General features: G+C 58.0%; 1 protein-coding gene across 5 annotated transcripts in view; it reads right to left on the bottom strand.

Annotated features, from left to right (window-relative positions):
* The window catches only part of ACTN4 (actinin alpha 4), a 68,775-nt gene that overhangs the window by 16,314 nt on the left and 38,784 nt on the right, over positions 1-13,677 (bottom strand). For 3 of the 5 annotated variants that reach the window (XM_045986874.1, XM_045986872.1, XM_045986876.1), the window contains exons 2-8: positions 9,357-9,471; positions 8,984-9,103; positions 5,846-5,932; positions 4,701-4,788; positions 4,063-4,141; positions 2,769-2,850; positions 1,926-2,011 (exon numbers count right to left, since the gene is read on the bottom strand). In XM_045986874.1, the coding sequence (XP_045842830.1) occupies positions 1,926-2,011; positions 2,769-2,850; positions 4,063-4,141; positions 4,701-4,788; positions 5,846-5,932; positions 8,984-9,103; positions 9,357-9,471 (657 nt within the window). Of the gene's footprint in view, positions 1-811; positions 898-1,925; positions 2,012-2,768; positions 2,851-4,062; positions 4,142-4,700; positions 4,789-5,845; positions 5,933-8,983; positions 9,104-9,356; positions 9,472-13,677 lie in introns of all 5 variants that reach the window. The other 2 variants (XM_045986875.1, XM_045986873.1) reach the window with 1 other exon arrangement.

Genomic DNA, 13,677 nt, shown 5'->3' with positions numbered 1-13,677 from the left:
GGCTCCCTGCCTCTCTGAACTCTGTTTTCCTCCTCTGTTACAGGAAGGTAACGGCACCCACTATGTGCGGGACTCTCCTAGAACCTGTGCGTGCGGAGCTGCCGCAGGACTGCCCAGCATGCAGTAAATGCTCAACTAACAAAAGCCGATTTCTCCTCCCTGGCCCTGCCTGCTCCTAACGGGTGACACAGAATTAAGTCACCAGGAGTACATGAGGCAGTTGGAGAGGACAAAGCTGCCTGGGCCTCCAGGTAGTCTCTGTGCCCAGGGGCCGCCAGGCGCCTTCTCATGGGAGTGGACAGCTGCCACTGGGCTCAGACACCTCCGAGGGCGCTGCTGGTATCGGCGGCGCCACAGACGGGACCCATAGAGGATATAACCTGCTCAGGCCAAGACTTTCCTGCAGCACCCGTGAGGGGAAGAAGTCGTGAAGAAGGCCAGAAAGGCCAGTGCTCCCCAGTGCGAGCACACAGCCAGGCCAGCAGGCAACCGACCGGGGCAGGGCGCAGCACAGAAAGAAGGACAGGGTAGCCGAGTGGCCAGGAAGGAGCACAGGTGCTAAATGCGGCTCTACGGGGACACAGCCACCATCTTTACGGGCCAGGCTGTGCTCACAGAGAATACCTGTGGCCTGTCAGCACCTAAGGCCCACGGTCCCGAGAACCCCGCCTGACTGGGTGCGTCCTCATGCCGGTGCAGCCTATGGGACGGCCTGGCAAGGGATCCAACCACAAATGGGTGGCAGGGACATAGGGACAGCGAGGACCAGGCTCCGGCCATAGCAGTGAGGGACGCTCCCGCCCCAGCTCACCTTTTGAGCCCCCGAGAAAGCGTGGTAGAAGCAGGACACGTAAGTCATGATGGCCTTCTCATCTGGCCTCAGAGTGCCTACAATATCTGCACAGAGAGAGAGAGAAAGAGAGAGAGAAAGGCAGGAGAGAGTGACAGCTGCAGGGAGGGCACCGGGGCCGGGCCCGAGGCTCATGCGGGAGGAAGAGCGCTCACTCCGGACTGGAAGCCAAACCCCGGCTATGGCAGCGTGGGCGCGTTTCACCAAGGTTCTATAGAGGCCAAGGGGGAAGTCCGAACAGGTGGGTCCCTTTTCTAACCAGAGCTGGGTCTGTGACACTGGCTACTGGCTTTGGAAAGGAAGCCTTGTGCAGGGCCAGAGGGCTCAAAGGCTAACTGATCTTTCTGAAAACATCAGTGAGATCATGTCTGATGTAACCAGCTACCACCCTTAGAACAGACCGCCGAGTGGTCTCTGGGGGCCCTTTGAATTCAACTTCAGATCCCAGACTACTGTGATTCTACGCATCTTGCCCTGTTACCATCTCCAACCTCATTTCCCTCCTCTTGGTCATTCCTTGAATAAGCCAAGCTCATTTCTGCCCCAGGACCTTTGCACCTTGCTCTACCATCTGCCTGGAAGAATATTCCTGCTGATCTTCATGTGGCAGCTCCCGCCCATTATGGCAGGTGCTTGCGCAGGTAGGCTGGCAGAAGCCTCCTGCCACGGCCCCCAGCTGAAACAGCCCCCTGCATCTGTCTCCCACATTCCTCTATCCTACCCCACATTCTCTACTGTGCTCAATGCCACATGAGACGACCTGAGCTGAGGCCACGCCTGTCACCTGTCTCCCCCACTAGCATGGCAGCTGCATGAGACCAGGGATCCTGTCTGACCCAGTCCCTACTGTATGCCCCATGCCTGGAACGGAGTCTGGCCCAGACGAGAAGCAAAACAGACACTATGAGCAAAGACTACATGGGCAGTGCCGCCTGGAGTCGGGGTGGGGGGCGGCTTCCAGTCGGAGAGAGGCTACTGCCGTCTGCAAGAGAAACGAGGTGAGCATGGGAGGCGAGAGGCAGCAGCGGCATTGGGCAGTGGCAGCGAGGTGGGCCTGCCTGGCCCTGCCCGGTACCTTCTGCGCTCCCGAAAAGGCATGGTAGAAGCTGGACACATAGGTCATTATGGCCTTCTCGTCGGGCCGGGCCGTGTTCACGATGTCTGTAAGTGAACGACAAGGATTAAACCGCCCAAGTAGGGGCGGGAGGTGGAGGGAAGGGGTTGTTGCTCACTGGGATCCAAAGTCTCCCAAGGCCACAGGCATCCCAGGAGAAGACCCTCAGAATGGATTCAGTGACCCCTGCTGACTCTAGCAGGCTTGTCCACACTCTCAGCCCCTCCATCCCCTGTGGTCTCTAGAAAGGCCAAGGCTGTGGGAACTGGATTAGAATGAGGCCACTTCCTCTCTCTGAGAATGGCCTCAAGGGGCTGCTCGACAGTCAGCCCCAGGGGCCACCAGAGGCCAGAGCCATGGGTCCTGGCTGGGGGCGGTGCACGGCTGGGAAATGGAGCAAAGCCGGAAAGGGAAAAAACAAACACTCCACTTTGATGGGCTCCGGACTCCAAGCCTGGGGCAAGCAGGGAAGGCAGACGCCTGAGTTGTTTGCAGGAGCCAGGCATCCCTGGCCACCTGGCCTGCCCATCCCGTGAGAGGAGCAGAACTCAGGCTGGGTACTGGCAGGACACTCATGCCCTGTTTCAAGATGCGGCCCCCAGAACCTGTCCTCTTCAAGCTCCTCCTTTCCCAGCTTCCTCATCCCTCCCTGAGCCCGTCTAGTCTGCTCAGGCTGCTCCCGCGCTGGCTCCCAGGCAGGACCACGGTCCTCAGTTCGACCAGCTTCCTTCAGCCCGTCTCGCTGGCACGGCCAGCTCCCTCAAGTTACCACAGACATGCGTAGAACAGAAGGGATGTGCTTACCCTCCGCATCCAACATCTTGGGGATGTCTAGATACTTCTCAGCCACTTCAAAGGCATTGTTCAGGTTGGTGACAGGATCATCCTGGGGAAAGAGGAAGAACTTGGTCAGGGGCAGGAGCAGCAGTATGCGGGAACGAAGCTGGCCTGGAAGGGGAGGCATTCTGGGAAGGGGCAGGACTGGAAAGGGTTCTTGAAGCAGTTCTCAGCCCCCTATGCTGCAGTGGGGAATGGAGTTGGGGACACCCAGATAGAGTCCATTCCCACCCAAAGAAAGGCCTCTGGAAATCTTAGTGGGGCATACTGTCAATGTTTTCTCCAGAGAAAACACAGGTGTGTTTTTCTTACACTTTCCAGCTCTCTAGACCCCAGATTAAGACCTCTGTCCTGAAAACCTGGGAAGCGGGGTCCAGACCATGCACTGGGGGGGGGTGATGGGGAGGGGGTAAACTGAGCGCTTCCGAGGTCCAGCCTTCCTGAAGCATCCCTTCGCATAGTCTCCCCACTGTCCATAGAATTAAAAGACACTCCCTCATGTGCCTTAATCCATGTCCAGCTAGAGCCCCATCCAATTACCCAGGGGGAACTTGGAACAGACCAAGTGCAGGCTCGTACCCGCAACCCCACCCCCAAGTTGGGAATACCGCCCCCCGTGGCTCTAGGCTGCCCCCAAATCCGGGGGTCCTTCCCCGACTCTGTGCCAGCGCAGGTGCGTTATCCATCCCCGACTCGTCGGGCCTCACCCCTTTGCCACCCTCATTCAGCCTCAGTGCATGTGCATGGCCTTGTGGATACGTTTGCTCTGGACATATTACCCTGCCTTCTCTGCTGGCTGGGAGCTCCTAGAGGCCAGCACCTTGGTCTTACAGGATCCCAAGCTTTGCAGAGGCAAATCAGAAAGGACCCTACACAGGAAACACTTGCCAGTGGGGATGGTCTAAAACTCCTCACCCCTCTTCTCCATTAGATGGAGAGGAAATGCTTCCAGAGGCTCAAAGGTTAAGGGAGGGGAGCTAGAAGGCACGGTTGGCCAAGCCCTAAAATAACTGTGGGCAGTTGCAATGCCCATAAAGGGAAAAGGGAACAGTCCCCAAGGGAAGCAGGGGCAGCAAGAATCAGCCATAGAGCCTGAGGTGCGGTGACAGGTGGCACAAGGCTCCCCCAGCCTGGCCATCTAAGTGCAGAATCCAGCTGTGGACACCAGCAATGGACGGGCTTGGGGGAGGTGACCCAGGATCAGGTTCAAGGTCACACTCTGTGTATCTCTGGCCACTGAGGGAAACAGCAAGAGGCAAACCTTTCTCAGCTTGTCATACTCGATCAGCTCTGGTCTGTGCCGGTGGATCAGTGCGTTGAAGGCAAGACCGTCCTTCCAGCTGGGGACAGAAAAGCAAAGATTGAAAGAAGGGCCCTCGCACGATCACATGAGCGCTGACAGCCTGGACACCCATGGGAAAGACTAATTTGCGTTTACTAGACAGCGTGTGTGTGCCGGGCACTGGATGGAGAGAGCAGGGCAGAGCAGCTGCAGGCGGGTAGCCTGAGGTGAAATCCTAGCTCTCACTGTCAGCGCGACCCTGGGCAAGTCCCATTACTTCCTGCTGTTTCCACATCTATAAAATGGGGTAGTGATAGCACCTGTGCTCCACAGGGTCATTGTGAGGATTAAAGGAGGGAATACATGTCAACAGACCAGCCCCTGACAGGTGACAAGTACCTTAAGAGCAAGTGCTCGCCTCTGGGACAGGGTGACTGCCCTGAATAGGAGAGCCTGCTTTGGAGGGAAAGGGCCCACCGTTGGACTTTGCTTGGGTGGCCCTGCCCCGTGGGGGAGAACCAGGAAAAGGGTGCACGTGGGAGGACAGATCTCCATCTCCAGGGAAGGGGAACAGCGAGGGAAGGAGACGGGCTGGCACGCTGTGGCCAGGCGCTTACCTGATGTGGAAATTCTGCACGTTGACGTTCTTATAAGGGGCCGTCTTCCGCTGGCACCACAGAAGCAGCCCTTCCTTGGCGGAGGTCTCTGAGAAACACACGAGGACGGTGAGCACTGGCTCCAAACCCGACCTTCAGGACCCAGCCCCAGGGAATGGTACTTGGGGCACGAGCACAGAGGTCAGATGGACAGCAGCATAGCCGGGGACGAGAGCTGCTCCTGTTCCAGACTCCAGAGGCCTCTGCTGGTCCCAGGCATTGGCCTGCACAGCCAGCCCTGAGTCGTCACCTGCCCAGGGTCCTCCCAGGAAGTGGCAGCAACAGGGCCGCCTGACACTGGGCCATGTTTCTGACCACAAGGCCTGTGCCTTTATCTGCCAACAGTGCCCAGTGAGCCCTGGCTGCTGGTCTCAGCCTCTCTGAAGACCCTCTGCTGAATGCAGACTCAGCAGGGGGTTAGGAGCACTGGGGTCTCCCAGATGCAGGGGCAGCTTCAGGGAAATGGAATTGGGGAGCCCAGGTCATCTGTTCCCCAGGGACAGAGTGGGGGTCCAGGGGGCAGGGGACACGTCCATTCCGGTCACCGCTGTGGCCTACTGCACACATCCCCTCCAAGGGCTGGCTGGGATGCCTTTTCTCATGCTGCAGCACACACAGGCATTGGGAGGAGAAGTGAAGCAGCTCCTTCCTGGCCAGCCCTGCCCGGCCCCAGGGTCTTGGGAGGCAAAGGTCAGAGGACGGGGGTGTCAAGCAGACACATGTAGGGTTCTGATGCACAAGAGAACAACGCCAGGCCTGACTCTGTCACTAGTTTACTTTGTGACTCAGATTCCTTGACTGTAAAATGGGGTCAATCGTGCCCATTTGATGAGAATCGGGTGAGGGTCCACTGAGACGGAGACCAAAGCCAAAGATTCTGGGTGGAGAACAGAGCTGGGCAGCTGCTGGGGCCCCCTCACCTGCAGCTGGGCCAGCATCTCACTAACCACTCTCGCACAGGGCCAGGCCCTGGGAGGGATGCTGGGAAAAGGGCAGAACCTCAAGCAGGAAGACCGAACCCCAACATTGTAATCTAACTCTCCCCAAGCTGGGCGGAAGCGGGGAGGGGAGGAAAGGCTGTACTCTGCCAGTGTGCAGGCGCTCACCTTCCACAGAGATGTCCTGGATGGCGAACCTAAGGATGATGGTCCAGATCATTCCCAGGGTCATCTTTGCATTGCCGTCCACAATCTCTGCATGCGGGGAAGGGGGCCGAGGGTGAGAAGTTGTTAAAAGTGGAGGGGACTCCTGGCTATGTGCAGAGACGAGCTCTTGATTGTCCCACGGGAGCCACCCAGGCCTGTCCGCCACCCACACTGGGAGATGTGGCCTGAATGCCAGGACGCACTGTCCCAAAAGCCTTCTTATGCTGCCTGGCAGCTGAGGGCCTCTTCCTGTCTGGCCAGCTCCAGCCTGCTCCTCGCTGAGGCTTGTCCCAGGCGCGGGGCCGGCATTCCCAACCATCTGCCTACACCTCCCTCCCGCCGTTGTGGCCACGTCCCTGCTGGTGGGTGCACGCTGCACTCCTGTCTGCTGACCATCTGTCATGTCCTTCCACCCATCCGGGCCACTGTGGTCCCCCGAGCTGGACACACTGTTGCCTCCGTGCCCTGTGCGACCCAACCCCCACAGCAGCCAGGGCGCTCGCCCGAAGAGCTACATCGGATTGTGCCACTTGCCTGCTTACAGCCCCCCCACACCTAAACGAAGCCCGCGCCCCCCAGTCTTCCTCACGAGTCCTGCAGGACCTGCCTGCCCTGGCACACTCTGGCTGGGTCCTTCTGGCAAGCCAGGCTCGTCCTTGCTGGAAGGACCTCACACCTTCTGTCTGCCCATGAAGTATGCCCCTTGACCCTTCCCTCAGACGGCCATCGTTCCCATCCTATAAGCCTCTGCCGGCACCTCTCTGAGGTGGCTTCCCCAGGTACGGATCTGCAGGCGCCAGCCCGGGGCCTCTCCCCTCACACACTGACCACCATTTGTAACCACGTGTCTGTAGTTTACTTGCTCGCGGCCTGCCTTCGTGAGCACTGCTCTATCCAGGGACCCAAACCCTGCCCTTGTGGAAGCTACGATGCTGCAGGACGGAGACAGCAGTGACACAGGCACAGCTGGTAAACATGTGCTTCCTTAACTAACTGAAACCCATGACTGTCTCCAACTCCTGGGAGTGAGAGGTAAGGGCCTGCACCACACGCGTCAGCTTCGGAGGCTTAGACAGCAGTCCTCTCTGCAACACTCAGGGCGCCATGTGTCCTGGGCTGGGTCAGAGAAGTGAGGGCAACCGGCCTCATCCCTGAGTCTGCTGGCCAGATGGGCCACAGCAGTCCTCTGAATGCTTCTGCACCCCACCAGCCCCCAGGATCTCAGCGTAGCAGGTGCAGGGAGAGACCCGACCCACTGACCCTCGAGAACAGAAAGCTCTAGGATGGGCTGGATCTGGAGAGGAGGCAGAGCGCTCATGCAAAGGAGGGGCCCAACCTTCCCCAAGGACACACTCCAGGTGGGGAGGTGGGGCAAGGTGGTCGGTTGTGAGCCACCATGGAGACACTCCCCACAGCCAAGCCTTGGGCTAAAGGCAGAGGGAAGATCTTTCTGCTTCAGAGTGTCAGGGTAAGGGTCTATGGCCATACCACCCTGAACGTGCCCGATCTCGTCAAAGTGTCAGGGTAAGGAAACGTGCGTGGCTGGCTGGCTGGAGGCAGGGGAAGGACATTGTCTGTCGGGCCCTTTCCCAGGGCTAAGAAACCCACACCGGGAAACCGGGCTGAGTCCTCCCAGCGCAGGGCAAGGGCAGCCATCCAGTCAGGAAATCTACACCGCGTTCCCCCCAAGTGCCGGGCACGCCAGGGCAGGGGGCCGGCCACAGTCTGCAGAGGAGGCCGTGGCTCCCTTACCCGGCCAGCTGCACAAGGAAGCTGGTCCCGGAGGACTTAGGGAGATCCCGTGAGGGAAGAGAAACAGCTTCTCTCGTGACACTTGCCCCAGCTGCTTCTCGGACCCATAGCCGTGCCCTGAGGAAGCTATGTTTCCGCTGTAGCCTGGACTGTGTGGCGGGCAGGGCGATGGGGGCGGGGTGGGCGCCAGGCTCTCAGGTACTCTGGAGCCCTCGGGGCACCTCCTGCGGGCTGCCTTCCAGTTTTGCCCTGGGCCCAGTGGTCACAAGGACTGGGAGTGAACCAAGTTGGGCACAGACAACATTTTTAGTTCTTCTTCAAATGAAAACTGATGAGTGCCACCGGGTCTGTCCTCTCAGCCCTTCTGTATTTACAGGCTAGCATTTGAGCAAAATACATGCAGCTGTGAGAAGCAGAAGGCTGGCATGGAGCCAGGAGGAAAGATCTATGTAAGGACAGAAAATCAGAGGGCCCAACTGATTTGGGGGGGGGGGGGGGGTGTTGATTTTTTTTTTTTTTTTTTTAAACAAACACCAACCACCTCAACCATGGCATGTGACGCCTGGCACCCCTCCCGGAGAGGTCCCGGGCGGGGGCAGAGCCTTGGAACTCAGCACACACACTCTGGCCTAGAGTCTTGGCCAAACTTTCAGAGCCCTGTCATTAAAGGCAATTAGTTTTCTTTGTTTTTCTAAAAGCTGGGACAACATGGATGTCAGGGTGTAGGAAATCCTGCTCTAATGAGCGGAACTGTGAGCGGGAGCTGATGGGGACCTTCTGGGCTCCATCAGGCCTCGCCTTGTCTCCAAAAGGGTCCGTGAGTTCAAGACAAGCTGGCTGCGGGAGGGATAGCATGTTGTTAGTGACCTCTGGACTTGCACCCAAGCCCAGAGCCCCAACACTGGGCCTCAATGTCCTTCTCTTCTCTGCATTCCCTCTTGTCCACAGATACCAGGCAGGGCCAAAGGACAAAGGTGCTCCAGGCACAGACAGATGCCAGGTCACGTGTCTGTTGGTGTCTCTCAGGCCCAGCACAAGGAGGGCGAGTGAGGGTATCCAGGGTCCAAGTCACAGCCACTCCTCCCCTGCAGAAGGGGCCTGCCCTACATGCCCGAGGACGCTAGATTCCTGAGTCCCGGATGGACTGTTCTGCAGGTGGAGGGGGTGGGGGAAGTCGTGGGCTCAGTGATCCCACTGAAAGGGTGGGCACTGTGGTCCCTGCTGGATATATTACTGGGGCTTTACACACCCCCAAGTGCTCTATCACCCACGCAAGTCTATTCAGAACAGAGAGCTCCGGCCTCAGAGCCTACGGGCCAGGAGCCGACCTGCTCCCACCAAGCTCACCTTCTGCCCCGATGGAGACCAGCTTGACCCCTTTGCTGGCGATGAAGTCCAGAGCTTTGTTCACATTGTTGATTTTGTGCACTCTCATCTTGCCCCGCTCCGGCTTAGGTAACCGCTCTCCTGAGAGCCACACACCGAGAGAGGGGGGAGAAAGGGAAGCTTTAGTGACCCCACTGCTCTCCAGAGCCCGCCATCACAGTGCTCTGCCCCTTCCCCGCCCCATCCCAGGCCAGCACCCGGACATGCTGCCATCACTCAGGCCTCATGATCCTCCTAGCAGGCATGGGATAGCCGGGGTAGTCTGTGTCCCCAGGACCTGCGACAGCACACCTGTTCCAGGTCTGGGTTGTCCTCTGGTGGAAAGGGAACTCACCTGAAATGACCTCCAGAAGGAGCATGAGCTTGAGCCCGTCTCGAAAGTCCTCGTCGATGTTTTCGATCTGCGTGCCGGCCTTCCGCAAGTGGGAGTTGCACCAGGCTGTGAATGTCTGGGGAACCAAGACAGAGAGGCACAGAGGGTCAGTGAGGGTGTTGGGGCTTTCTAGCAAAAGGACTAGGCCACAGCCCTGACATGGGACCATAATGGCCACCATGCGGCCTTCATATGCACTATTTCTGTGTCTTTAAGTGACCCGGGCAAGTCGATCTGGGGAAACTGAGGCTCACGGTAGTTAACAGACCCGCTGTGTTATCAGGCAGGGGGTAAGTGGCAGATTCTCTTAGCCCTGTGCAAGGCTCATTTGTTTCCCTGCAAGCCAGATACCCTCTATTCCCTAGGGAAAATTCCACTTCCCACCCTTCCAAACCTTAAGGGGGGCCTGAGGAGGCTGGAAGTCAAGAGCGAAGCAGGCAGCCACTGCCCACCTGGGTTAGGCAGCCGTCTCTTAAGAAGTTTCTGTGAAGCACAGGGCATGCAGATGCTGAAGGTGACAGGACGCTTTCAGACAGAGAGGGCCACAAACAAGGCCCCCAAATCCCCAACACAGAATATCTCCCACAGGGCCCCCGTCACTCAGCCTGCCGCCAGTTCGGCATGTCACCAGACATCAGCCCCCAGAAAGCATGTCACAGCACTTAAAGATGGACATGTCCAGACACCTTCTGGGGCAACTGAGCCTCCCACAACAGGGTCTGGGAACAATGCCACGCTTCTGTTTCTCACGGAGCCCCCGTGCCCCGCCCTGCCCCCTCCATCTGCACAGGCCAGGGTAGAGGTAGGCAGAGGGCCAGGAGCGCAGAGAGCACACTCCAGGCCCAGGCAGAGGCCATGTGGGGGGCCAGGGGCTTCCAGGGAGCTTCTGGCGGAGCACCATGTGTTTTGACAACTGTCACCACTCCTGCTCATTCAGAGACTCCACACAAGGCCCCTCCCAGACAAAGAAGCCGCCTAATTAACACGCTGCACCACAGTGAGGATGGGCATGCAGTTTCCTTCCAAACCCACACCGGAATGGTGGGTGACTGTGGGTGGGCCAGGGCCCCTGAGCCCACCCTGTGTGGAGTTGTCCCTTCAGCTAAGGGTGCCCGGGCCTTGCTTCTCTCTCTCCTGAGCAGGCAGATCCCCCCAAATCAGCCTGAAGTGCAGCTCTTTGGGGACACCCACAGCGACTTGCTTGGCCCGACCTGATTCTGACTCGGATGTGCCCTCTTCTGTGCAGACCTCATCACGGCACCTTTCTCTCTGGGCTCTCACTCCAGTGCTGTCCTCTGTCTCCCTACATACTCAAGCTCTGGCCACCAAGCAGGTGCTCACTGAGAACGCAGGAATGTGCCTTCCCACCCCATTTCCCAGCCCCTCCATGCAACTCTCAATTCAGACAAACGAGGGCTAGGCTGCTGCTTCTGCTGCCCAAGTGGACACACCATCCAACCTCCCTAACACATGCCTCCCTATCCGTAACATGGCAATGAGGATGGCATGCAAGTAATGGTCAGTGTGAGGGTTTGCAGTGGTGATGCCTGGAAAGCACATGGCAGGTGCTCAATAAACAGCAGGTCCTTGGTTACCGCGGGGCATCCCCACATCTCTTCCTCTCCTGAAATCCAGCCACCTCTTCCACTGAGTGCCTCCTCTGTCCCCTGCCCTGGCCGCCACACAGCCCTCGACAGCTCTCAGCCATGTTCTCCAGTCATTCTGGGTCCTACTGGATGCTGCCTGCATGTGTGCGAGCTCCGAGGGGCGCAGAAGGGACGTCTCACATCCCATGTGCCATCATAATGCCCAAGCCACACACGGCCATGGTAGTGGGTGGCAGTGGGCTAGGCTGGGGCAGGAGGGGACCAGGAACGCCAGTCTTCTGCTTGCGCATGTTCCGAAAGATGCTGGTGAGTGGCAAAGCGACCAATCACATCCTGAGGCTAAGGACCTAAGAGGGCGATTCCCAGAGGCTGACTCCCCTCCAGGGCTATGGTGCTGCCAGGGCCAACATCTAGGCCCTGGTCTGCAGGCAGGGCCAGGAAGGCATCTAAATGGCATCAACCCGGCCTGCCTAGGTTATGCCCCTGCACTCTCAAAGGGCACAGGTCTGGGTTCGAACGCCAGCTCCCTAACCTCCTTACACCTGTTTCCTTCCCTGTCGGATGGACTTATCAGAACCTACCTCATGCAGCTGCTGTGGGATTAAGTGGGGGAGATGCTTTAAAGCCCCCAATACAGTGCCTGGCATAAGGCAGACGCCAGGTGAACTGGCTGCTTCCCTCTCTGCAAAGGCCCTCCCCCCTTGCCCCAGGGTCTGGAGTGGAAATGGAAGTGCAGGAGGCCCTCCCCCCGGAGGCTGTGGGCAAATCTTGCCTCTCAGGCTCAGGCTATTCATCCTCACAAGGTCACTGCACGAACCGCCCTCCAAACGTGCCCCGCAGCCCGTGCCCAGCTCCTCTGGGGAAGCACACAAGAGCTCTGGGGCTTGGGGCTCGCACAGACCCGGGCCAAAATCTTGCCTCTGCCAGTGAGGCAAGCTGCCAGCAGGCGAACCCTGGGCGGGTGGTGAGCCTCAGATTCTTCCGTGGTGAAACAGGTACAGTGAGCTTGCCTCTTAAATGAAGATTAAACAAAGTAATTCAAGTAAATCACTTAGGACCGGGCCTGGCACAGATGAAGTAAGCACTCAGTGTTACACATATGTCAAAGAAAGATCTATCTTCAAATAAATGGTAACTAGGCACCGTGCGCTTCTGTCTCCCTAGCTGCAAGCAGGCACAGTCCTAAGCAGAACAGAGCAGGTGCCGGGAGAATCTGCGCTTGCCCATCCAGGTGGCGAGAAGGAAGGACCTGGTCCCCGACGTGCCGCAGACAGAACAGAACCCCCGCCGACAGGCCTCCTGCCCTCCCTCTCCATGCCCCGCTTGGCTCCGTTTCCTCCTAGAAGGCGAGGGGCACGTACTGACACCAGAGAGGCTCATGGATGGAGACAACAGGACTTCAGAAGGCCATCCAGAGGGAACAAGTCCACCGCAGACGGCCACCTCTTCACGCATGACCAGTGAGGAGGAGCTGGAATTCGGATGGGACATTAAAAATTCAGGTTTTTTTTCCTAGCTGGTTATGAGAATAACTCTCTACTTATACACTTCCTCTCCCTACCCAATTTAGACTAAGATGTGTGGGGTGGATAGTGTTAGGGGGGAGGTTTCAATAGATTGAGGCCTTGGGCGCCCACCACACCGCCCTCCGCAATGCAGAGTTCTCAGAGCAGGAGCCTCAGAGCCCAACCGCCAACAGGTCCCAACGCCCCGCGATGCCCCAGGCCCATGGGGCTGGAACACGCCTGTTCCCTCAACAAGCATCTGCTGGGAGTCGACCCCGGGCCAAGTCCTGGGCCAAGCACCCAGGTGTGAACAACCACGGACATAGCCTGCAAACTCATGGGGCGCCTGTTCTGAACGGGAAGAGGGTCTCATGAATCAAGCAGCGACTCAACTACAGAAGCAACACCTGCAGGGGAAGCGGTGAGAGTTACAACGGGAGCGGACACTTCCAATGAGCTCACCATGTGCTGGGCACCGTGTCACGTACTAACTTCTCTCATCTTCACAACTACCTGTGGGATAGCTGCCACCATTGCCCCATTTTACAGATGAGGAAACCGAGGGTCTGGGAGCTGTCCTGACTTGACCACTGATAGTCATGTACCTAGAAAGTTACTGAGCTGGGCCAGGTGCTCTGAGCTTCATTAAGAGGCCACTCTGAGGTGTCAGGCCTGTGCCCTCTCCCCGCTGCCCCCAGAAAGGGAGCTAAAGAGTGTTCAACACCCTAGTTCCTGATCTAGTGGTAGGAACAGACACAGGGAAGTGTCCCTAAGGAGGTGATTCTAGACTGTGATACGACTGAAAAAGAGTTAAGACAAAAATAAGGAATCTTTTCCAGATAATAGGAACAGCATGTGCAAAGGCCCTCCGACAGGTTTGAGGGCAAAGAAGGGAATGAGGCAGAGCACGCTGGGCCAGGAGCCAGCAGGAGCTACTCACAGGGCCTGAGGAAGGTCACACAGGCACCGGCTGTGTGAGGGCAGAGCTGAAAGGGGTGAGGGTCAATGAGTGAGGACCAGGAAGAAGAGAGTAAAGAGCCTCCAAGAGAGACTTACAGGAGGAAGGCGGAGGAGTCATGGAGGTGGATGGCAATACCAACTGTTGTGACTGAGAAAGGCAAGCTCAAGGCTTCCATTTTGTTGGGGGGTAGGGGGTGTCCAGAGCTACCG

Source organism: Meles meles, chromosome 19 (genome assembly GCF_922984935.1).
Source record: "Meles meles chromosome 19, mMelMel3.1 paternal haplotype, whole genome shotgun sequence".
In the NCBI taxonomy this organism is placed as follows: domain Eukaryota; kingdom Metazoa; phylum Chordata; class Mammalia; order Carnivora; family Mustelidae; genus Meles; species Meles meles.
This window is presented reverse-complemented; position numbering and strand designations above follow the sequence as displayed.